This window comes from Centroberyx gerrardi, chromosome 2 (assembly GCF_048128805.1).
Source record: "Centroberyx gerrardi isolate f3 chromosome 2, fCenGer3.hap1.cur.20231027, whole genome shotgun sequence".
NCBI classification, from domain to species: Eukaryota; Metazoa; Chordata; class Actinopteri; order Beryciformes; family Berycidae; genus Centroberyx; species Centroberyx gerrardi.
Window position 1 is genome coordinate 7004845 of NC_135998.1, and position 26530 is coordinate 7031374.

A 26530-nucleotide genomic window follows, 5' to 3' on the forward strand; every position below is an offset into this window, starting at 1 on the left:
TAAAGGGGCACGTGGTACATGGAATAGGGACACATGTTCATTGTGCAGCTCTATGACAGGAGGCCCAAATTGATGAAGCAACAATTGGCTCAGCCTCGCCAGGGAAAAGTAGAGGATGAGCTGATTGAACTCATCAGTCTCATAACACTCTGGCAGCCACTCTTGGTTGGCCGGGCACCTGCAGGTTTAACTGAACATGTTGACTTCTCTTTCCTCTTTTGTGAAGATTTAGTATATTTTACAATGTGTTTTATATTACTGACTATTGTGAAATCAGTAACCTATGGCTCCTGACTTTGCAAGCCTATATGTGGGTTTCTGGGAACAGACATTGGTTCTAAATAAACTGGCCAATCCTTTTTTTCGTAATCCCCAGTTGTATAAGAGATTTTTGGATGATCTGTTCATTCTTTTTAAAGGCAGCCAGGAGGAACTGAAATTATTCCATGAATTCCTTAACTGTAACATTGATTTAACATTCACTTTGGAATTTGACACAGAAAAATAAACTTTCTGGATCTCTGGATTATAAAGGGAGGAGACACATTCTATACAGATTTGTATGTAAAACCTACAGATCGTAATACACTCTTAAGAGCTGATAGTCACCACCCTTTACCACTGAAGAAGAGCTTACCATATAGTCAATTCTGCAGAGTTAAACGCATTTCTAATAAAGAATTGGACTTTGAACACTGTTTACAGCAAAGTCAAAAGAAATTCAAAATTAGAGGCTGATAAAATATTAGATGAGGCAGGCAGTAAAATTAGACAGAAACCAAGATCAGAACTCCTACATCCTCAGAGAACAAAAGGAGAACTAAACTCTATTTTATTTCTTACCAAATACACAAAATTGTCTGAAAAAATAAGACCAGTCTTATTCAAACATTGGCATATCCTCCAAACAGATAAAACATTAAAACACCTTTATCAAGACCCTCCTAAGGTAGTCTTTCAACGTGGGCGTAATCTCAGGGATCAACTAGTCCATTCTGAATACAGTCCCGAAATGTCTCAATCCACTGGAATACTGGCTCTTATTCCAGATGGAAATTATAAATGTGTATCTTGCTCTCAATGCAATAGTACAGTTAAATGTAAATGGTTTAATCATTCTCAAACAGGAAAGAAAATAAAGAGTAATCTCATGTAAGTCATTTATTTACTAATGTGTCCATGCTCCCTTGTTTACATTGGAAAAACAAGTAGGGAACTAAAACAAAGAATTGCAGAGCACCGTAGCACAATTCGCTACAAAAACACAAATGATCCAGTGGCAGCTCACTTTGTAGAAAAGAACCGCCCAGTATCATCTTTGAAATATATCGGGATTGAAAAAAGTTAATCTCCCAAGAAGAGGGGGTGATATTAAAAAAAGTTTGTTGAAGCGAGAAGCATTTTGGATTTTCCACTTAAAAACATTAACTCCATGGGGTCTAAATGTAGAGTTTGACCTTCAACCTTTCTTTGAGCTCACGTTGAGAATGATTGTATACAAATAAATTTGTGAGCTAAATATTTATGTTTGTTATTGTGGTCAGGACATTGTTGACTATATGACAAGGAGCAATTGCTATTGTAGAATATTGGGAAGTCTAGATTTGTGATGGAAGTTCATATTTTTCAGGTTTTATATCTAAACATTTTTCAATTCTTTTTTTTTCTTTTTCTATATTCTTTTATTTGAAAGTATTGTGGATTATGATTGGATTACAAGGGCCCCATGCTTGTTATAGCATCATGTAAAAGATGTAGCATATCTGATGGGTCTGAATTGTGGGTCTGAGTATTTATGAAGATCTAATATTTCCTTACATTGTATTCTCTTAAACTGTCATGTTTTGTGATTACTATGAAATATTTGTAATAAAGGAACACTGATTGTTGTTGACGTCACTGACTAGGCACCTGTTGTAATCTTGATATTTGTGACCAATATTGAGTGAAGGGCCCATGCTTGTTATAGCATCTTGAAAATGATGTAGCACATATTATTTATATGGGTTTAAATAAAAAAATAAAAAAATTGGGGTCAAATGTGAAGATTTGTGAAATAAGTAACCTAATATTTGTTATCAAGGAGCATATGACGTCACTAATAACAGACACCTGTTTCTATTTAAGGTCCAGGTGAACTTTCATTGTCATGACACCCTGAAGAAGGCATAATGCCGAAACATGTTGGTGATGTAAAATAAATATTTTCATATGGAGAGAAGTGTGCAACCTTCATATAATTACTTATTGTGACTTTGGACCGTTGGTTTGCACCTTTTTATGGGTGTGCGCTCTACTGCTGCTACTTCTTTCCTCCAACAGCATAGACAATATGTGATCACTGCCTTATCTGCACTATCCAAAATAGCAAAGGCTCATTTTCAAGTGAATCGGAGGAGTTCTGTGCAGTCACTTCCTCCTGAGGCTATAGGAGAGGTTTGCGGTGGGTGGGGTTAATTACATAGTTCAATTAAAATAGGGGAAAGAGGTAAAAATTCTAGAATTTATATCCACTTAAAGGTACACATCCAATTAAAGGAATAGTTCACCCAAAATTTTAAATTCAGTCATTATCTACTCACCCTCATGCCAGTTGAAACTCTGGTGAAGTAAAAACAGTCCCGGAGCTTCCCAGTAGAACTCCGTAGCAGTGTTCTCCAAAAAAACTGAAGTCTCTGGGGACCGATCTTTAGAGTTCTGAAAAGAGCAGAAAAAGAACAGAAAATATCCATAAAATTACTCCATGCAGCTCTTGCAGCATAATCCAAGTCTCCTGAAGCCAACGATCACACAGTGAGTGGAAAAGACACGATATTGACGCCATTATTTAGAGCAAATCTTCACCACAGCCAGTTTATTTCCAAAAACAGTTGCACGTGCGCTGTCGTGAATCTACTCCACTTCCGTGTTTACACTCCTAGTCATAGGGCTACGTCACACAAACTGAAAAAGCTTCACTCTGACCTAATGTTACCTTTTCGGTCTTTGGTCTGTTTCACCAGAGTTTCAATTGGCATGAGGGTGAGTACATAATGACTGAATTTTTTGGGGTGAACTATTCCTTTAAGAGAACACTCTTATATTGTATGCTTTGCATTATGATTAGCAGTTGATCTGAGTGAATTTGTAAATGTGTATGTTTTTTTTATTTACAGTGGAGTATTGCCACCTGAGAATATGATTGGTGAAGGAGTACAATGAAAACTACAGAGATCTTCCACCTCCCTGATGTTCATTTAGATGCCTGTCTGGATATGTATAAGGAGGATTGCTTTTCCTGTTGGTTTGACTCAGAATAACTAAATAGTGAAGGTTGATTAACATGAAGGTAGTTATTGATTAAATTCTAGTCTTAGTTTGGATATAAAGGTAATTATTGCATAAATTCTAGTTAAGGTATTGATACAATTCTAGGTTTAAGTTTCATCTTTTTGAGTTTGTTTTATCTTTTTGATTGTAATCATGGGGTTTGATTAAGTTTAAAATCTAAAATCACTAAATGTAAAAATCCATTTAGTCATACTGAATTACTGAATTGCTAGTGAAAGGGATCATTTCTCTATTTCTTTGATTCTGTCTTTACACTCCTGAACCCTGCTGGTCGTTGTTACTCAGGCCAAGCTCTCTCAGACTAGAGGACTGGAAGCTGATAACTGAGTCCAGAGCTTCACAGCTTCTCTCTGATGAGTTGCACACACTCAGCCTGAAGAATTAGTGATCAAACAAGACTAAGAATCTAAGAACAGCCCCGCGACGCTGAATTTTGTGGAAGCGTCTCTGCCGGGAATCAAATATTTATTTTTTCTCTCCTGTATAGAACTTCACAGCTTCTCTCTGACAGCTGACATACACTCAGCCTCAATGGACATGAAAACATGTGGAAATGTTATTCTCTTAGATTTAATGTCATTATTGTATTATTACTACTACTAATGATAGACTGTATTGATGTGGCCATTATCTAAAAGCAGAGTTTACGGTGTGTTTGTATGGTGCTGTATACTGAGCTGAGCGTAGCACTAACAATGCAAGGGAAACTGGTTTGATTCCCACTGGGGTCACCCATGCTAACAATGTATTCACACATGATAGTGTAAGGTGACTGGATAAATAAATCCACTAAATGGCACATGCTTTGTTACGCTGTACAACTAGCCATTGTGTAGTATTTCATAATTGTATTTTTATTGTTATTTTTATTGCTTGTATTATCTTTTATTGTTTATCTTTTATTATCTTAACTACCCATCTTTTATTGTTGTCTTACTCATTTAACTTTTTTTGGGGGGGTGGGGGGGTGGGGGGGGTGGGGTTGGTTGGTTTGGTGTGCATTAGTCTCTAAATCCATTTTTAACATCCTACGTTTTGTCAATCACTTGTAAAGCACTTTGAATTGCATTTGATTTGTTTGAAAGGTGCTATATAAGTAAAGTTTGATTGATTGATTGATTGATAAAAAGAAAATAAAGTGGATATAAATTACACAACACTTTAAAAAGAAGTGATTTTAAATAATAGTAATAACAATATAAAATAGAAACATGAGAAACATCAAGATTAAGAAGGGAGGAGAGACAAAAAAGCAATTACACAAAAGTCAATAAAAGTGTGTTTTACAAAGTGTTCAGTGACATTTTAATATTAATTCTATATCTAACTGGTAACCAGTGGACAGATGTTAAAACTGCTTAAAGTGTGAGTGAGTGAGTGAGTGTGTGTGTGTGTGTGTGTGTGTGTGTGTGTGTGTGTGTGTGTGTGTGCGTGCGTGCGTGCGTGCGTGTGTGTGTGTGTGTACATCTGTTCAATTAAGATTGTTTCTATTGATGTTATATTGTTGTTGTATTGTTGTTGTATTGTCATTGTACTGATACTGTTTGTTTAGTTAGTTCAGTTTTGATCTTTTCTATTTGATCTGTTTATTCAGTCTTTTCCAAGTGATGTTACCTATTGCGTTTGAGTTTTTCAATCCAATGAATTCAGTTACAGACAATCAAAAAAATATTTTTGTGAAGTCCAGTTAATTTATGCTATTGTAGCATGATTTTAATTGTTTAACCTTTAACTGTTGTGATGTGTCATATTTGTTGTGTAAAGTGCTATTTGCTCTGTTATGGTATGTTAGAGCATTGCAGTTTTGGAATACCACAGTAACTGTGCCTACAGTAAAAACTGCATAAAATTATAGTGTATTTCATAACACTGTAGTGTTTGTCACTGTAGCCATTATTCTCAATGAGAGGAGCTACTACAGTAATTACTACAGTACACACAATAGTACCTACCACTATTTACCTTTTCTGTTTATTAATGTATTTATTCCTTCTTTTAATCTAACATTGTTCAATCAGTTTGTAATGTTTGTTTAAAAAAGTAATACATAAATTAAAAAAAAATTAGTGTAGTACCTGCTGAAATACCTACTGTGGTTTTCTTCTCAGTTTGTCATGAGTGTATAGTGTGTACTGTCTAGCACTCAAGTGCACTTTTATAGTATAACAATATTAGTACAAAATTTAAAAATGCTTATGCCATTGCAAAGATGTTACTATTATTCAGAAACGACTCAGCTATATCATGGAAACAGTGCCCACTACACTTTACGGGCCATGGGGAGGAAATTAGGGTGAAATTTCTTAGCAGTTACCATTTCATCATTTGTTTTTACATTTTACAGGCTATGGTAAGATAATTCTGCAGAAATGTCAAAGATGTTATTATATTGTTGGAAAACTACTCAGCTATAGCATGGAAATAGTGGCCACTAGATTTTACAGGAAATTTATAAGATGTTACCATGTACACATACATCTTACTACTTAATAATAACTAGTCATTAAAATACAATTACTGGTAAAAGCCCTGTTTTGACCTGTATATCACTCAGTAATTATCAGACGACATATTACTATTACCAGTAATTACTAGGCAATAATAGGCAATGAGTAGTCTGTCAGTGTTGCATACCACTATTACCTAATAATAACCAAGGAAGCGAAAGTGGAAACATCGGGGAAGACGAGCTGGAGTTCGGAATAGGCTGAGAGCTCAGGCCCACTGTCCACCTCTGCCCAGCATCCGGCTTGCAGATGTCCAGTCCCTGCCACAACCAATTAAATTACAAAAGTTTATTGTACGCACAGCAGCAAGCTGAGAAACAAATGCGTTTCAGCGCTAAGCCATCATCAGCGTTTCCACCCCCATGGGGGAGTGACCCATATTTATAGACAATACCCAATATCCATAAATTAGCAACCATGTGATAAACAATACATCTTATCTTATAAACAATAAGATAAACAATAACAATATAATATAGAACAGCAAATATATAGAGCAAATACAATATACATATTGTAGTTTTGATAAAAATCCACAAGAGCTCCTGAATTTAGAAACACCCACTTTACAAAAAAACAATTTAGCAGTAATTCCATTACTCCATTATTAGTTCATTCCACCTTCCCCGCAAGTTCAGCTCGGTCATCATTACCGCTGTGTATATTCCACCACAAGCGGACACCGACAATGCATCAGATTTACAGGATATGCTATGCCAGCACCAGACCAAGCACTCGGACGCAGCCCTCATCGTGGCTGGGGATTTTAATAAGGCCAACCTTTAAAAAGTTCTGCACTTGCCAAATGCTAAAGCTGCAGACATAACCTGCTGCCACACCGGGAAGTGAAAGTGAAACTAGACTACTGGCTTGAGAGAGAGAGAGAGACAGACAGACAGAGAGAGAGAGAGAGAGAGAGAGAGAGAGAGAGAGAGAGAGAGAGAGAGAGAGAGAGAGAGAGAGAGAGAGAGAGAGAGATTAATCATTAATGGAAGAACACAAGCTCTAGTGTCAGTCAAAAATTTAAAAAAAATGGGGAAACTAGATGAAAAACATTATATAAATGTTGCAAAGGCACAAGTCTCCAACTTAAAACTGAGCTGAATGTCACAACAGAGCTGAAAGAGTAAACACACACACACAGATGTGCACATGCAGGAAATGTAGAGAGGAGGAGCAAACTGGTGAGTGGACCGAGCAGAGCGGAGAAATACAGGAAGAATGAGGCAGGGTGAGTGTTACTGCAACATTATTATTATTTTACTGTAAAAGTCTCTGAGTCAGTTGTCACCAGTGTTGCCACCTTGGCGACCCCCCTGGCGACTTTATTTCTCAAAAGCTAATTTTTCTGACCATGGGGAGCGATGTTAATGTGTTGAATCCATAAACTGTAGAAAAAAAGATGGACGGAGTGAGTGTGAAGTCACCCATGGGTTTCTGAAGGGCCGTTTTGAAGCCAAAAGTTGGGGTTCACGAGCGCCGCCACGTTGACATTTTTTGGAGCCGGAGCAGCCAGAGGTTTCCCACAGCTCCGCAGCGCCGCCTGCTATTGGTCCGTGATCGGCGACCTGCGCGATCACTGGACAGGCGACCTGTCAATCACTCGGTAAACTACCCCATTTTATAACCGTTGTATCCCGTTAATGACGCAATTATTTTGAAAATCGCCAGACGGACACATATTAGAAGAAGTGAAATTAGCTACCGAGACCATAATCTCTTGTCGAAAAAAATTATTTACTTTATATTTTGAGTGAGAAGTTGAGCTGTGGTCCCATAGACATGAATGGAGTTGGGCGGGATTTAGAGTCTTTTTGGAGCCGACCCTAGCGGACGTTAGAGGAATTGCAGCTTTCAGCCACTTCCTTATTGGCTTCAAAATTCACCCGTGGTTTTGGGTTGAGGCATGTAAACGCCTAGATTTTTTTTGGCTTTTTCAAACTGTGCAGGTGAATGCTTTCCCATCAATACGTCACCCTTACTGATCAAACAACCGACAGTCCTTTTCACTTGTCACTCTCCGGTTTTAAATATTTGGGTATCAAGATCATATGGACATTATCTTCCCATTATGAAACCAACTTTACTCCCTTAGTTAACAACATAAAGTCTGATTTTCTACATTGGGGTAGTTTACCCTCGTCGCTAGCAGGGAGAGTGCAATGTGTTAAAATGAACATCCTTCCCAAGTTTTTGTGTGTATTTCAGTGCCTTCCCCTCTTTTTACCCAAATCATTTTTTAAATCTATAGATCAAGCTCTATCTAATTTTATTTGGGGTAGTAAAGTTCCCAGAATCAGTAAAACTCTTTTGCAAAGACCTAGAAATGGAGGTGGTCTTGCTTGTTTAGATATTTTCAACTCCAACAGTTTAGCCCTTTCCCACAGATGATGCGTTGATGCTTTTAACTAATGATAAAATACTCAAAACCAAATCCAAATGGGAGGAGGAGTTGGGAGAGGAGTTGACAGAGTACTACAAGCCCCATACTGACACCACCTATTATTTCCATTTCTATTATTGTGCTGACTATTTGTCGTTGTCCTCCATACGAGCCGGGCTTACTAGTGCATTTCTTCTAATAGGATCAAAAGCATATGCTATTGGATTTCTAACTTGGTCTACGGGTCTTTCAATCTCATCAGAAGTTTCAAAATCCATCATACCAACACTCAGTTGTCTGAACTCCAGCACTGCACTCACACTTCCTAGTAAACAACCATTCATGTGACATAAGCGCTGACGAAAACAAAGATGGCAGCATGCTAGTTTACAAATGTAGCGTAAAGACATTTTAATAAATGGATTTTCTTAACAATGGCTTACTTTAACAATGTTGTAATATTTTTATTGTGGTATGTCTAAATAATACACAAAAGCTATTTCTATTTCGCACCCCTTTAAATATATTCAAATGTCTAACTATAACCTAAAGATAAAGTATGAATAACATATGTTGGGAAATTATTTACCAGTGACACATTTTACCCCATGAGTAAAGGGCATGAATATGTTCATAAATTAAAATTTTCTGGTAATGGAATTTCATATTTTCATATAAATTTCCTGATTTTCTACATTACCGACTACTTGTGTGACCTGACTGATGAAGTGATCTTACTATCTTTAGACAGATGTGTTTAAAACATTGGTACTGATGAGATGCGATGAGATGAATCTTAGTTATTCCTGTGGGAAAATTGCATAATTGTTCTTAGAGTTGAATATTTCCTGTGATTTTACCAGGGAGCAACGATGGCGACACCGGTAGAGCTGCTCTTGAAAACTTTGGAGGATTTGGGAGACGAAGACTTCAAGAGCTTCAAGTGGTTCCTGCAGCAGGCTGACATCCTGGAAGGTTCCCCAGCCATCCCAAAGAGCCGACTGGAGAAGGCAGACAGGCAGGACACAGTGGATCAGATGGTGCAGACCTACAGCGAAAACCTCCTGGAGGTGACCAAGAAGGTTTTAATGAAGATCAACAGGAATGATCTAGTACAGACTTTGTCAAACACCAGTTCAGGACCCAGAGGTAAGTCATGGGGGGGGAAAAAAGGGACATTTGAAAAAAAACATATAAACATATAACTTATACAATCATGCATCACATAGAATGATTTATTATATAACACTTTATACCAACAATTTATATTTAGTGCTAGCTATATCATTTTTATGTGCACTTGTTGGCCTACATCCAGACAATAGATGTGTGAAGAGACACAGGCGGCCTTGTGAGTGTCCGTGTTTATTGTAAGTTTTATGTTATGATTGATTGATTCCCCAGTGGGTGAATTCTCGGTTCGGCCTCTAGTTGGGGGGGGGGGGGGGGGAGTCCGCCAGGTAGTTTGGTGCCCTGCAGCAGGTCAGGGTTAAGTATCTTGCTCAAAGGCTGTTGTCACAGTTGTGCACAATATAACAATAATACCTGACAGTACCTTCTAAAAGAGTGATGCAGCCTGGAACATGTTGCATTGCCACTTTATCCATAATTCCAGTACAGAAGGTCCTCAGGGGTATCAGGGTTTTTATACAATCATTACCAATGCATGTGTATTGTCTGAAAGTTTTCTCCAGAGAACATAAACTGCCGAAAGTGAGAAGGAGTGCAACTAGCTGATTGGTTAACACAAAAGTTGTCACTGTAAAGCACAGCTAGCAGAGCTTTATGGGAATCAGCACAGTGTTAATGTGCCTTGAAGGAATCCGAAACTCCTGGTTGAGTAATAATAAATGACTCTACAACAGAACAGCTACCCAGTCAGGAGTTGGGAATGTGGACATTAACCAGGAAATGTTTGCATTATTCAGAATTACTACAGTACGGAGCCCCGTACTATATGGGGACATGGGGGAGAAAAAAGGTAGACGGAAGAAAAAATTGTAGGGGGAGGGGGAGAAAAAAAATGGTGGAGATGGTGGAGAAAATAATAAATACATACTTTTGCGTTCTCTTGCAAAAGTATTGTTCTCCCGAGCATTGTAAATACATTTTTTGCAGTTTTCTCCCTGCAACACAACACACCCCCAATTTAGGCCAGTACAACGGGCTACAGGGCATTGGTAGATGGGTGTGAAAGTCTCTCCATCTCTTCCATTGACCAAGTGAGTGCCATTAAAACTCCATGTAAAGTCATTTCACACGTATGATTACTCACATACCTTTAGAACAACAGTGTGATGAGGCACACAGAATGAATCTTTCAGTTCATCCACAGACAGGCTGTCCCACATTTTATGTCCAGGAGCTCTGTGTGCCTCATCACACTGTTGTTCTAAAGGTGACTATCATATGTGTGAAATTACTTTACATGGAGTTTTAATGGAAAAAGGAGGAGATGGAAAGACTTTCACACCTGTCTATCAACGCCCTGTAGCCCATTGTACTGGCGTAAGTCAGGGGTGTGTTGTGTGTTGCAGGGAGAAACAACAAAAGAAAGAACAATCCTTTTTTTTCTTTCCACACAAAATATTTTTTATTATAAAAAATATTATATATTTTAACGCAGAAGTTTGTATTTATTTTTTTCTCCTCCATCTAGTTTTTTTTCTACCCCATGGCCCCTTAGGGGCTCCATACTATAGCATCCTCTCACTGATGTCATCTGTTGTTTATTCATTCAGAGACTCTTGCTGCCATCTGCCAACGTGAACTCAAATCCAATGTGAAGGACAGGTTTAAGTATTTGTTTGAGGGGATTGCTAAAGCAGGAAACCCAACAGTTCTGAATCAGATCTACACAGAGCTCTACATCACAGAGGGAGGGAGTGGAGAGGTCAATGATGAACATGAGATCAGACAGATTGAAACAGCATCCAGGAAACCAGCGAGACAAGAAACAACAATCAAATGTGAAGACATCTTTAAACCCTTACCTGGAAGTGATAAACCATCCAGAACATTGATGACAATGGGAGTGTCTGGCATCGGGAAAACAGTCTTAACAAAGAAGTTCACTCTGGACTGGGCTGAAGACAAAGCCAACCAGGATATACATTTCACATTTCCATTCACTTTCCGAGAGCTCAACCTGCTGAAAGGGAAAAAGTACAGCTTGGTGGAGCTTGTTCATAAGTCCTTTAAAGAGACCAAAGAAGCAGGAATCTGCAGGTTTGACAAGTTCCAGGTTGTGTTCATCTTTGACGGTCTGGATGAGTGTCAACTTCCTCTAGACTTCCACAACAACGAGATCCTGACTGATATTACAGAGTCAACCTCAGTAGACGTGCTGCTGACAAACCTCATCAAGGGGAAACTGCTTCCCTCTGCTCGTCTCTGGATAACCACACGACCTGCAGCAGCCGATCAGATCCCTCCTGAGTGCGTTGACATGGTGACAGAGGTGAGAGGCTTCACTGACCCACAGAAGGAGGAGTACATCAGCAAGAGATTCAGAGATGAGGAGCAGGCCAGCAGAATCATCTCCCACATCAAGACTTCACGAAGCCTCCACATCATGTGCCACATCCCAGTCTTCTGTTGGATCACTGCTACAGTTCTGGAGCATGTGTTGAAAACCAGTGAGAGCGAAGACCTGCCAAAGACTCTGACTGAGATGTACATCCACTTCCTGGTGGTTCAGTCCAAACTGGGGAACGTCAAGTATCATGGGAGAACTGAGACAGATCCACACTGGAATACAGAGAACAGGAAGATGATTCTCTCTCTGGGAAAATTGGCATTTGAGCAGCTTGAGAAAGGCAACCTGATCTTCTGCGAAGCAGACCTGACAGAGTGTGGCATTGATGTCAGAGCAGCCTCAGTGTACTCAGGAGTGTTCACACAGATCTTTGAAGAGGAGTGTGGGCTGTACCAGGACAAGTTTTTCTGCTTTATCCATCTGAGCATTCAGGAGTTTCTGGCTGCAGTCTACATGTTCCACTGTTACATAAACAGGGATAAGAAGGTAGTGGACACTTTCCTGGGAAAATTCATGACTAGATTTATCAAAGGTGAACAATCCCTGAATACCTTCCTGGACATATCCATTCAGAAAGCCCTGGACAGTAAAAATGGCCACCTGGACCTCTTTGTCCGCTTCCTTCATGGCCTCTCACTGGAGTCCAGCCAGAGACTCTTAGGAGACCTGCTGGGTCGGACAGAGAGCAGTCCAGAAAGCATCCAGAGAGCCATCACCCACCTGAAGAGCATGAACACGTACAGTACCTCTCCAGACAGAAGCATCAACATCTTCCACTGTTTGATGGAGATGAACGACCACTCAGTACATCAGGAGATCCAAGAGTTCCTGAAGTCAGAGAACAGATCAGAGAAGAAACTCTCTGTGACCCACTGCTCAGCTCTGGCCTACATGCTGCAGATGTCAGAGGAGGTTCTGGATGTGTTTGACCTTGAGGCGTACAACACATCAGAGGAGGGACGATGGACACTGATCCCAGCTGTGAGGAACTGCAGCAAGGCTCGGTTAGTCCTGATGTGAATATCAGCAGTATAGAACAGTGTAGAGCTCCTTTCATACCTGACACCATCAAAATTAGAATAAAGATATGTATTTCCTCAAACATACACACTATTAAGTGTTATTCTACATAGCAGTGGTACACAGTGTCGGGCGTAACACATTACACAGTAATGTGTTAGTGTAATCACATTACGTTTTCCTGTAACAAGAGTAAAGTAAGGCAATACTTTTCCAGTTTCAGTAATCACATTATAGTTACTGATATAACAGATCAGTTTTTACATGAGTTTCATTCTTCAACATCTTTAAATCCTTTATTGGTGTAATATCTATGAAAGATTCCCTTTGTCTTATCCTTAAAACACTTTTTACAGAGATGCTTTCATATAATTGCATTTATGTATTAGTTTCGGTTTAGTTTCTGCTTATATTATACATTAAGTAGTAGTAGTACATTAAGTAGTAGTAGTAGTATGCTGTATACGTTTTGATTGGTATGCTTAGTCTCAGCTCTGCTTTGATAATCAGTCATTTTACATTAAATCTGTAATCACAGACTCTCAGGCTGTAGACTCTCAGAGACTCACTGTGAAGTCCTGGCCTCAGCTCTGAAGTCCAACCCCTCCCATCTGAGAGAGCTGGACCTGAGTAACAACAATCTGCAGAATTCGGGAATGAAGCTGCTGTCTGCTGGACTGGAGAGTCCACACTGTAGACTGGAGACTCTCAGGTCAGACATCATATTTAATAATGTGCTGACATTAATATTATATGAATATTGTGGTGACACTTAATCTGAGGACCTCTGTATATAGTCGTATTGAGAGGCTTCAGGTTATACAGAACTCTGCAGCTAGACTTTTAACAAAAACAAGGAAGCAAGAGCATATCACTCCAGTTTTAGCTACATTGCACTGGCTCCCAGTATCCTTTAGAATCGATTTTAAAGTCCTCTTACTTGTATACAAAGTTCTTAATGGCTTAGGACCAGCCTACATTACAAAAACCCTGCTGTTCTATATTCCTTCAAGAGCCCTCAAGTTCTCTACTGATGGTTCGCTAGAACATTGGGGATGCAGCCTTTTTTAACTATGGTCCTAAACTGTGGAACACCCTGCCAAAGAATATTAGAGAGGTGGGCTCTGTAAGCATTTTCAAGCAACTGCTAAAAACGTATCTTTTCAGCTTAGCTTTTAATTAGCCTTCATTTTAACTGTTTAATTTGATTGCATTCTTCTAATGCAATTCACTTTATTGGCACATTCTTATCTTTCTGTTTTTACTTGATTTGATTATTTTAACGCAATGCATTTTGCTTGTTATTTTATATGTATGTTTTATCTTTTTCCCACGGCGCATTTGAGGGCATTATGAGGCCAGCTCAGGTCAGTCAGTCAGTCAGACACCTGTCGCTGCGTGAGATGATGCGCTTTGTGAGATGGCCTCTAGAGGGCGTCTTTGACTGAGAGATGCAGTGCTTCCCATACAGAGGCACAAAATCAAAAGTTGGTCAGTGTATAGAAAATCGATCTCTGATGAGCGCATCACGTCATGTTTGTCATTTGGAGATGCATAACCAGCAGCATTGAACTCAATCCAGAGTCTCTCAGGGTGAAAGTAAAAGTGAAACTTAACATTCCACAATTTGCTCCAAACTCGCCTGTGTTAGTAACAGGATTTGTAAACAGTAACATGTCTTCTGCTGCCCTACAAACTTTAACGGTAGGTAAAGTTATTACCTTGTGGTGTTTAGTTAGTGGAATTAGATAATTTAACCGCGTGCTTCAGTGCATAGAATTGAACATGCGCCGTGGGTCTGTACAGGATCTGTGCTTGTTTTTTATCCACTGCCAATTGGCCACGGTTTACTAATCCACAGCCACGGTTTACTAATCCACGGCCAAGGATTACTAATCCACTGCCAGGGTCTACTAATCTGCAGCCACAGTTTACTAATCCACTGCCACTTGGCCACGGTTTACTAATCCACAGCCACGGTTTACTAATCCACAGCCAAGGATTACTAATCCACTGCCAGGGTCTACTAATCCGCAGCCACGGTTTACTAATCCACTGCCACTTGGCCACGGTTTACTAATCCACTGCCAATTGGCCACGGTTTACTAATCCACGGTTTACTAATCCACTGCCAGTTGGCCACGGTTTACTAATCCACTGCCAATTGGCCATGGTTTACTAATCCACGGCCAAGGTTTACTAATCCACTGCCAGTTGGCCACGGTTTACTAATCCACTGCCAATTGGCCACGGTTTACTAATCCACTGCCAGTTGGCCACAGTTTACTAATCCACTGCCAATTGGCCACGGTTTACTAATCCACGGTTTACTAATCCACTGCCAGGGTCTACTAATCCGCAGTCACGGTTTACTAATCCACTGCCACTTGGCCACGGTTTACTAATCCACTGCCAATTGGCCACGGTTTACTAATCCACTGCCAGTTGGCCACGGTTTACTAATCCACTGCCAGGGTCTACTAATCCACTGCCAGTTGGCCACGGTTTACTAATCCGCAGTCATGGTTTACTAATCCACTGCCAGTTGGCCACGGTTTACTAATCCAATTGTTGCAAGCATTCAGGGATATTTTATTTTATAGCTACATGCTTTATTCTTTATTCAGATTGAGGTTCTGCAGCTTGTCGGAGAGCTGCTGTGTTTCTCTGGCCTCAGCTCTGAAGTCCAACCCCTCCCATCTGAGAGAGCTGGACCTGAGGAACAACGAGCTGCAGGATTCAGGAGTGAGGCTGCTCTCTTATGAACTGAAGAGTCCAAACTGTAGACTGGAAACTCTCAGGTAAGATCAGGTTATTATGCTTTTGGGGAACAATATCTTCTAACTATAACATTGCATGCTGGTTTTAATGTATATGTGTTCTATTTTTTGTGTATTTGTGGTCATAAACATTTTCTGCATTGATCAAACAAAATAATTTTGTATGGTTGAACCCTGTTTGATAATCATGCCTTGTGTTGTATTCCTCTTCTTTTCTACTCTGTTCCTTTAATGTTATTAAAGGGGTGGGCAGGTTTAGAGTGTCACATGTTGGATCTCTGAAACACCAAATGTTCCCTGCCCAAGTGTACTGGAGTTAGACACTGAGCCCCTCCTGCTCAGTGAGTTACTCTGGAAAGCTAAATACCTAAAGAGTAAATTGTTTTCTTTGTGTTTTGTCAGGTTAAATCAAGACAAACTCACAGAGAAATGCTGTGAGGAGTTGTCGTCAGTTCTCAGCTCCCAGTCCTCTAGTCTGAGAGAGCTGGACCTGAGCAACAATGACCTGCAGGATTCAGGAGTGAAGCTGCTCTCTGCTGGACTGGGGAGTCCACACTGTAGACTGGAGACTCTCAGGTCAGGATTACTGTTACTGTTCAACAGACAACCAATTAAATTCTGCTTTACATGCACATTAATGTCAGTGAAAATACATGACCTCTGCAGGATTTTCCTGCTGATGTGATTTTTTTAAACCAGCTGAGATACCAACATTTAGCGCTACTTTCTATCCTCTGCGAGAATATTTCCTTTCCTTACTGCCTCTGTTGTAGAAACCTAAAATAAAGGAGTTGTAAGATTCGGTCACAAATTGAGTTGAAAACTGAAATGAAAACAAACCCGATCCTTGGGTCAACTGCCAACAACCAGCAAGAACACTGCACTCCTGGCAGGAGGGAGGCGGGCTGGAAAAAACTTCCCTTCGTACTGCTGGTGACCGGGATATTTCCCTCCAACCTGCGTTTGGCAGAATCGAGGCCTCCAGAACAGAACAAGCCATTTGAAGAGTTTGTCAGTTCACCAGTGATTTGTAGAGCTTTGCTCGGGTCAGAATGAAGTCCAATCCAAACCGAAAGAAGGTTTGCTTGGGTGAATACTTTCCGTACACTGACTGCTGTCTCAAGCAATCCAGCAGCGACGAAATTAAAGCCAATCCAGCAGTTAAAAAAGTAAAAACAGCTTAGATCCAAGTAAGAACCAATAAAAATCCAAGTAAAAGTGGATTAAGATCAGTCATAAGAGAGCGGTGTGAGCAACCTAAAAAATATTAAATGTTATGTTATAACTGAGATGTCATGATAAGTGTTCAGTCGCAGCGATTGAAAAACATGATTGAACACACTGCAGTGTGTGTGTTATTGTGTTTAAACTTTTTGGGTCCAACTGTTGGAGAATGTGTTCTGTGTGTGTGTGTGTGTGTTGGACAGCAGCGCTCCTGTTTACTCCTGAAGCTACGTAAAAAATCTACAGTGAAGGAAGTGATGAAATTTTGAATCAATCGTCTTGATGGCAAAAACTAGGAAAACAAGGCCCTGGTTCAAAGTGTGCTTTAATGCTTTAACAGAGGAATGTTATTGAAAGTTATCAAGCTGGTTTTATTTCAAAACCAAGGAAAATTTAACCAAGATAATTATCAATATTGTTTTATCGGCCAGCAGTACAAACTATACATCACTGGAAGAAAATGCAGCAATACATTTGTTAGAAAGGGGTGTTCAGGAGACTATCGCCACCATGGTACAACGGTCAGGTTGTAAGAAAGACGTCCCACAGTCCAGTCCAGATAGATGCATCAAAGTTTATTTATGGTTTATGTTGTATACATGTCTGTGTGTGTATGTGGTTCTGCAATACAAATAAAGAGAAAGGAATACAATAATCAATAAACAGAATAATCACCTCAATCAAGTTCATTTCATATATTCACATGTGCACATTACTATAGGTACCTGAAGAATTATTGAATTAAGTTAAACTGTAACTTACCTACAAAGATACTGCTTAGACTATAAACAATCTAGAACAACAGCTACAAATACTACATATAACACTACAGATAACTGGCAATGACTACAGCAGACATATCCAAACACCAGTTCAGTGCATCAGGCATATATTAACAAATGTACATTTACTCAACATATCTTTACCATTAACATAATTCAAAAGGTAAATCATCACTTACATTTGTCATTTACGAACAATCTGAAGGGCAGCGGGAACGCTGGTAATTCGGAAGTTGTGGGAACACAATTCTCAAACAAAGGAAACAAACTGAGTGCATCAGTCCTAATCATCCACAGCTTGGTACTGAAGTGAAGTGGCAGGTGAAAGTTCAAGTGGGAGGGTGTACAGGATCATGGGAAACTGAGTTCTATAGGGGAAGTAACTCTTTTCTACAATGTTGCTGTTTGCTGTGTGTGTGTGTGTGTGTGTGTGTGTGTGTGTGTGTGTGTGTGTGTGTGTGTGTGTGTGTGTGCAGGCTGTCAGGCTGTCTGCTCACAGAGGAAGGCTGTGCTTCTCTGGCCTCGGCTCTGAGCTCCAACCCGTCCCATCTGAGAGAGCTGGACCTGAGCTACAATCACCCAGGAGCCTCAGGAGTGAAGCTGCTCTCTGCTGGACTGGAGGATCCACACTGGAGACTGGACTCTCTCAGGTATGGAGAGGCAACGTCTGCTAGAAGGCTGAGAACACTGAGAAGATGAGGAATACTGTTTAATTTTTAATGGTGGATATGAGTGGAAATCCTTCATAGGGAAGGTTATTAAATGTCCATATTTCCATCATCAAAGATAATCTGCTGGTCTGACTGGTCTGTGTATTCCCACAGTGTGGACCATGGTGGAGTGCAGTGGTTGAAACCAGGTCTGAGGAAGTGTAAGTGTGTTTTTAGTTCGATTCATGAAAACAAAGCAGCACACATTCAACTATTTAGATGCCCATTTACACAGCAGTATGTGACATTCATTCATTCAGATCCTACTGTGAATCAGGATGATGGCTGACGTGTTTTAATGAAACCGTTAAATAAATTTAGCTATTTATTCATGTGTATATATGTATGTGTGTGTATATATGGGTATGTGTCTATATTATCATTATTGTTATATGTATTTATTTATTTTTAACCCATTTATGTTATCATTACTCTCTTTTAATGATATTGTCCTAATTGTTATACCTTACCTTATTACCTTATGCCTTTTCTTGTCATTTGAATCAATAAATAATTGTTCACAGAAATTAAACTGTTAATTAACAGCCAAGTTGTTAATAAACCAACAATAAATAAATAGATCAGGTGTATTAGATGAGAAACTGCTGCTGTACTGTGTCTTCTCCTCTCCATCAGATGCCTGTGAACTCACACTGGACCCAAACACAGCAAACAGACACCTCTTCCTGTCTGAAGACAACAGAAACATGTTGACATTGGTGGACAAGGAGCCCCAATATCCCGATCACCCAGAGAGATTTGACCACTGGCGTCAGCTGCTGTGTACAAATGGTCTGACTGGTCGCTGTTACTGGGAGGTTGAGTGTGAAGGAGCGGTTGATATAGGAGTGACTTACAGAGGAATCAGTAGGAGAGGAGACAGCATGGACTGCGGGCTTGGACGGAATGAAAAGTCCTGGAGTCTGTTCTGCTCTGCTGTGCATCACTTTGCCCGGCACAATAACAGAGTAACAGACATACAAAACACCCTCTCCTCTGTCGCTAAGAGAGTAGCAGCCATTACATATTCCAGAACATTCATATATCCCCTCCGTTCCTCTGGCTCTAACAGACTAGCAGTGTATCTGGACTGGCCTGCTGGCACTCTGTCCTTCTATAAAGTTTCCTCTGACACACTGACCCACCTCCACACCTTCTACTCCACATTCACTGAACCCCTCTACCCTGCGTTTGGGTTTGAGTTTGGGCTCAATGTCACCTCAGTGTCTCTGTGCCAGATAGAGGGAGAGAGAAACACTCACACTGCTGACCAAAAGCTGGGGAACAATAGCCTGTTCAGGGGTGGGAAGAAGGAAAAAAATGGGGAAGAAGGGGGAAGAAGGAAAAAAGAGAAAAAGAAAAAAAAAAAGTGAAAAACAGAAAAATGTAAAAGTCCAAGCCTGTCACGCACCTCTCTAGTGTTTAATTGACGTAATTCATGAGAATAAAGACTAAATTGATGGATATTGGGGAAGCTTGGTGAAGAGCCAAAGGTCGCAGGTTCGATCCTCACCTTCAGCATACAAAAATAAAATGTAAGAAAAAAAATAAACACTTAGTCCTTGTTGTTTTTATCCATCTAAATGGATCATAAAGTGCTCAATTTAACCATTAGCCTATGTAAACAACTCCTATCGCTGTTCCGTGGCAGGGAGTATGTTGTTATATTATCGGCTTTGTTACATTTAGTTTTATATTATTGTCAGTTATTGCATTATCGGTAGTTATTACATTATTGGCCTCTACAGGACCTGCTTCCCTGTATAAAATAATGTAAATTGTATTAGTGTCAACAGGTACAATGTCACACAGTTTCAATGTCATATAGGCAAAATGCTGTCCTAGTGGACATTTTGCTTCACCAAGAAATATATATGGAATAACACTGTTACATAGGAACTAATAGTGAAGTAGGGAAATAAGGAATGCTTGATATATATGACTAGTAAATATCAGCAGAGGTTCCTGAATGGTAGTGAATGAAACAAAGTGAACAGCCACGGTGCACGCACTGCAGAGATTTCTGCATTCAAAAACACAGGAGCGAGCTGAGGCTGAAGGCTCTCCTACCACACCAAGGTCCCTTCAAAAATCTGGCATTTTGTTTTTGCCTTACTTATCGGCAAAATACACACATCGGAAAATATCATTTGAGACTTTATTACTGATCGGTCACTGTAGTGACACCATATAGGGAACCTGTGAGAGATCCAGTGCGAGCCCGGTTCAACCATAGACATGCCAAGGCAAAAAATATAATAGAAAGAGCTTTCGGAATGATGACAGCTAGATGGCATACAATCTTTTTAAAGGCGCTTGAGGTGAAGCCATCATTTGCCCATGTGGTTATTGTGCCATTCTGCATAACCTGTGCGTTACAAATGGGGACATACTTGAGTCTGACCAGGTTGCTTTGGGGCCAGATGACAATGATGATGCACCCGAATATGAGATGGAGGACGTGCAGGGAGGCGATCTTCTCAGAGGTCGCCTAGCGGCTGCTGTGTCTGCCCCAGTTGTACCTGCTGCAGTCTTGGCAGACCATGACTATTTATGAAAGCTTAGTAGTCCATTAGAGCAACTGACTGCACAGACCATTACAGAAACAAACAAAGGAGTTACAGACTAATTACTTATAGTAATTACTTCTACAGAATCAAATCAACACTTGTACAATAGCTTCTAATTAAAAAGAAAATAAAAAACAGCCAAAATTGTCATTTGTTTTTATTCAATTAAATTGTGTAACAATGGGGATTGACATAACCACATTTTTGTCAGTGTTTACATAAAATATAGTAGTTATAATTAAAAACCATCAACAGTCTGGCGTACATTTTCTGCCCAAATAAGGCATTCCGCTTTGATGCATTTCTTTGCTTGAGCTCTTTGGTGCTAATACTGATTTTAAAAAAATGTTTAGTATGGTTGTAGATCAATTTCGAGGCCAAATAGAAAAAAAAAAATCGCTTGCATTTTAGCATTTGCTTGGCTGGCCCTGGCTCTCCACCTGGCTCTGGCTGTGGTTCTGGTTTTTGTTCTGGCTCTGGGCTGTTGCAAGTGGCTCCCCCTTTGGTGGCCCAGAGACTGCCCCCTACATATTTTAGACTATTTCAAACCTGTTTGAAAGTCTAAGGTTTGGCTAAATACTTTATGCTTTACAACAGTAGCAGTAGGGAGCAACACCAGTGGCAACAACAAGCCTGGGAGCAACTCTAGCGGCAACAACACACACACACACACACACACACACACACACACACACACACACACACACACACACACAATGTGCACATGCAGGAAATGTTGAGAGGAGGAGCAGCCAGTTGGTTCAGACTCCATTTTGAGACCAGAGCAGAAGGAGGAAAACAGGAAGGCTGAGGCAGGGTGAGTGTTATTACAACATTATTCTTATTTTACTGTAAAAGTCTCTGAGTCAGTTGTCACCCTGTGGACTGTAGAGGGAATAAGAGTCCGAATGAATTGATTCATCTGTAGATAAAAAGTCCTGATTGGCTGTTAAATGTGTGTGTTTGTGTGTGTGTGTGTGTGTGTGTGTGTCCAGTGTTATTGTTTTACCTCTCCGACTGACTGAAGTCCAGAAGATGAGTGTTTGTGTGGAAAAGGAGGGCAGAGCAGAGTTAAGTAATGAACCTGCACCCTCTGACACAAAGTAAGAGGACCTGTTGTACTGTAATGAGGAAATGTTGGGCCGGCCTGACGCATATAAGCGAACTAAGCGCCTGCTTAGGGCCCCCAAAAGTGCTTGAAATGTTTTTTGTTTTTTTTGGTGATATATTATGTCAATGGTAACAGAGCGCTCACTACACAAGTTGCGTAGGGCTCCGCAAATTACGCAAGGGCCCCGCCTCCCCCTCGTGTCAAACCGTGTGTCAATGTTTACAACTTCGATGAGAGGATGAAGCGGAACTATCCTTCTGGTTACGAAAAGAGTGGAAAAAACACCATGAGAGTGAATTGCGGGAACAGCAATCAGGTAAACTTGTGTTCTCTCCTCTCGAAGTTTGATGTCAGCAAATAACAGTAACGTTAAGTTGATGTGCTAGCTTTCAGTGCATCTCTCTCTAGTCTCTCTGTCCTAACCTAGCTGGGCAGTGCATCTCTTGGTCTGTCTGTGTCTTGCTTGCTTGCCAGCCACTTCCAGGGCTGTTCTGTGACTTTGTGCCTGACAAAAGTGAGAGTGAAATACAACTATTTATTACGTTTGATAAACGCCAACGGGCAACGGTGTTTATAGACTGCAGCTCGGAAAAGATAACCGCGTCGCGCGTGAACATGCGTTCATATGCGCGTGCACAAAATGAAACTAATCACACAGCTGTATAGGTTTTATTTTACTATTTTGAGACATAAAGCTGCAGCCATAGCCTATAGGCTTATGTTTAGGAATCCCGTTTTCCACGATATGGGACCTTTAAGATTTTACTGATCACTTTTAAAGCACGTTTGGGTCTGGCTCCAAGCTCCGAGCCAGTGTGCAGCCTTAGATCCTCAGGCAGGACCCTTCTGGCCGTTCCAAAGTCTAGGCTTGAAGGAATAGTTCACCCAGAAATGAAAATGAAGTCATTATCTACTCACCCCCATGTCAGCTGAAACTCTGGTGAAGTTTGTAAGTGCATAAACCAATCCCAGAGCTTCCGAGCACAACTTCTTAGCAGCATTCTCTAACACAACGTAAGTCGTTAGGAACCTATCTTTATAGTTCCGAAACGAGCAGAAAAACATAAAATTTCCATAAAATTACTCTATACAGCTCTGGAAGCATAATCCTCAACCCGTATGGGGGTGAGTATAATGACTGAATTTTAATTTTTTGGGTGAACTATTCCTTTTAGATGGTGTCAAATTTCAGCAATTTGCCCTTTTCACATTTTTTTGGGAAACCAAAGCGATGAGTGTACTACCCATTATTTGTTTTAACCTTCCATTGGCAATACTTATTGCACCTATGAACCTGGAATTCCTTGTGTAAGTTCATGTAAGGTGGGGGAATCAACTAAATTTGGCATGGAGCATGTAACACGTTGTAAGATGAAGTCCATTATGGTACCATACCTCCCTATCACCAATCCTCAGTACATTCTCAATCCATATCAGCAAGTGAATATGTTGTGAGGAGGACTTTGCTTGTCACAAATAATGATATGGCCTGTGCCTGAGTACAAAACCAGGGAACATGTAATAAAACTGGCAACACATTGGTCAGTGCTACATACTTCCTTGCTGCTATTGCTTCCAGCATTACTGCATACAGTATCTTCAGGTTTATGTGAAAACAATGATCTCAATGTTCAGTGCTGTGTACTCCGTCAAGTTTTAATAATCGTGTCACCCAACATCAAAATTAGAATGTATAAGATAAAAAATGATTACCAGCCTGTTCCACTCCCTTCATTGTTGCCCGAGTTGTTGGTGCTTGAGCATCTCCTGAATAAACAGGACAGAGGAAATGTAACTTATGTACAGCAGTCAAAAAATTATTAATCACCGCTCCTGAACCTTTATCTCTCCATAAGTCATGTAATAGCCTTACATTGGTAAGGCATCAACCCAGTGTAATTCCTTCTCTTTATTGCTTAGACCTGGATTGGTCAGAACAAATGCAGAAAATATGATGGTTAAAAAAATATGGCTATGGTTTACATTCCAGTAAAGTACGAACTAGTGAGGGTTGAGGAGCGACTAACGTTCTATTTATTTACAGATGCTAAGCTACATCTCACCTGTGTTTCCATCTGTGGGAACAGCACCATCCTCTATTCAATGAGTAAAGCTTGCTAGCAGACAAATTTACCCTCCTCTGCATCACTGGATGTGTTACCATGGAAAACATCTCTCCTGAGATAGCATCAAAGGCATATTCAGGGCGACTCATGGGTTTGTCACCCAGGACTCCATCTCAGAGAAGAACTTGATCTCCTCCTGGCCCTACCAGAGCGGTGGTTGTTAACTAAACGCAGACAAAAACGCTCACTTCGTCCCATGTTGCTAGCGGAACTGAGCTTGGATGGATAGAATTTTTGTATATGCTGCCGAGTGCAGCACGAGTCATCAACAGAAATGTGCTATTTACCAGAAAGAGACGGTTTGTTAATTCTGATATAAAATTTCTAGATTTTTTTTTTTTTTTTGCCTGTATTGCCTCCTACCATTTCCTAGAACTTTTGGCTGGGCAACCTACATGACCTGATGGTGTACACCTCAGTAACAGGGGGGACCTGGTGTTCCTCCAGAGCATCACTTCATGTCTAGCAAATCACATTTAGCCACACACTCCCCAGAAACCCCATCCTTGTACCAAAGGCCCTTTTAAGAGTCACCCTTATGAAAATTAATGTATACGTGCACCTGTGTGTGTGTGTGTGTGTGTGTGTGTGTGTGTGAATGCGTGCACGCACCCATAAGAAATTGAAGTAGAAAACCAAAGACTTATCAAGCATAATGAGCCGTGGGCCTGTCTGGTATTGCGTAATGAGCCCTCAACATCTGCCTGCGTTACAGTGACCTATATCATGGAAAAACAACACGAAGCAAAGAGTCAACAAAGATTTTAGGTAAAACAAGCAACCGATGTGTTTGTGATAGAGCAATACTTACATTGGCCAACGTGGACAAGGACTCCATCTTCTCCCTGAAGAAGACCATGAATAGCAGTGAAGTTGCCATCAAATCTCTATCCTGTTGTCCCCTTGTGTCGTCCATCTAACCCTCTCAGTAAGCAGAGACTGTATTTCCCCTCTCCACCTCAACCTTGCTGGAAGTGTAAGTAAGTCTTTATTTATAGCTTTATTCATTTTTATTTTTTTTCTGTGTTCTTCACAATAAAAGGGACGTGGCCTGAAATGAGGGCTGTATTGATAATGGTGAGAATACTAGGGGCAATTCTTTCCAACATCAAGAGGACAGGTTCAGATGTAAGACAGTGTCTATGAGATTGTGCCAAAATATTGGCACAAATTCTTTAAGTAACACAGGAGAGACAAATGGCGGCATGGGAGGAGTGCTAAGGGGAGTAATATTGGCTCTGATGGAATTCATTTTGTCCATAAAGAAGGCTAGAAATTTCTCACAATCAGCTACAGAAGAGGCAGAGACCACATGGGGAACGCAGAACAAAAATCTGAGGATTGTGCTTGTGATTGATGACTCACCTGCCTTTATTCAGCAATGCCTCGGTCGGTCTGGAGACTGTCAATTCCAGTCAGCGTCTCAAAATGAGAACAGAGCCAAAGAGCCACTCTTGCAAAACATCATGGATTCTGGGAGGAGGACTGGATTTGATGAGCTTTCGTTGCTTTAGGTATGTTACTTGACCATACCATGAGGTCATCCACCATCTGGGTCCTTCTTTCCTGTATAGGGTTACCATCATCTGCCTCTTGCCCTCAAGAGAATCTACTGTCTACTAGTGTTCAACCGATATATCGGTTCGCCAATATATTGGCCCGATATCAACCTTTTTGTGAATATTGGATATCGGCGTGTCCATGTAAATAATTGTTCATTATAAAAAAATATGTAGAAAGTTTTTTTTTTTCCCAATACATTTTGGGCTAAACTGGTGGACTGGTTTGTGTCAAGGGGTGTTTTTTTTTTTAAATGTCACAAAAAAATTCCTGTGTGTGCTTTTGGAAAATACTAACTCTGAAATCCTTATTGTAATTATTACAGCCTAGCAAAACTCACAACTAATCAAGCAAAGTTTTTGAAAAGGTGCGCTCTTGAAATCCCACCTCAAAGGCTGTTTTAAACAATGAATTTGTTGTAGGCTTTTGTAATAGCCTACTTTGCATACGACTGTATACAGCTGCAGCCTACAGTCATGCTGTTGTTACACAAAAAAACTAGTCTATGCCTTATATAAACACACACAATTGAAATATTCAGTTAACAGTGCAAAATACTTATATTAGATTAATAATGGATAAATTGCCAGTAAAAGGCATCAAACAAAAGATCTTTTTCATGTTTTCCTTTAACACAAACAACAACAAAAACAGTTTAATGGGTTTATTTATTTATTTCTGGTTATTGTGGGGCGATATGGCGGGAAAGCCACCGGACAATCCCGACTTCTTTTTCTGAGAAGAAATAACAAAAAACAGAAACAACATTTTACAACCATAGAATAGAAAGTTGTGCTAAAAACTAAATGCAAACTTAGGTAACTGCAAATGTGACAGATAACAGGTATATTACTGTGTAAGCAAGTTGCAGCTTTAAAAACAATTTACA

At 40.2% G+C, this 26530-nt stretch overlaps 1 protein-coding gene across 1 annotated transcript; it reads left to right on the forward strand.

The window, feature by feature from the left end:
* The first annotated feature begins 7040 nt into the window (after window positions 1–7040).
* On the forward strand, window positions 7041–19897 carry LOC139912710 (NACHT, LRR and PYD domains-containing protein 3-like). Its single transcript, XM_071900583.2, has 9 exons — window positions 7041–7068; window positions 9084–9369; window positions 10962–12762; window positions 13317–13490; window positions 15406–15579; window positions 15961–16134; window positions 18041–18214; window positions 18389–18435; window positions 18911–19897. Exons 2-9 carry the CDS (start codon window positions 9093–9095, stop codon window positions 19645–19647), a joined length of 3558 nt encoding a protein of 1185 aa, XP_071756684.2. The 5' UTR covers window positions 7041–7068; window positions 9084–9092; the 3' UTR covers window positions 19648–19897.
* Window positions 19898–26530: the final 6633 nt, after the last annotated feature.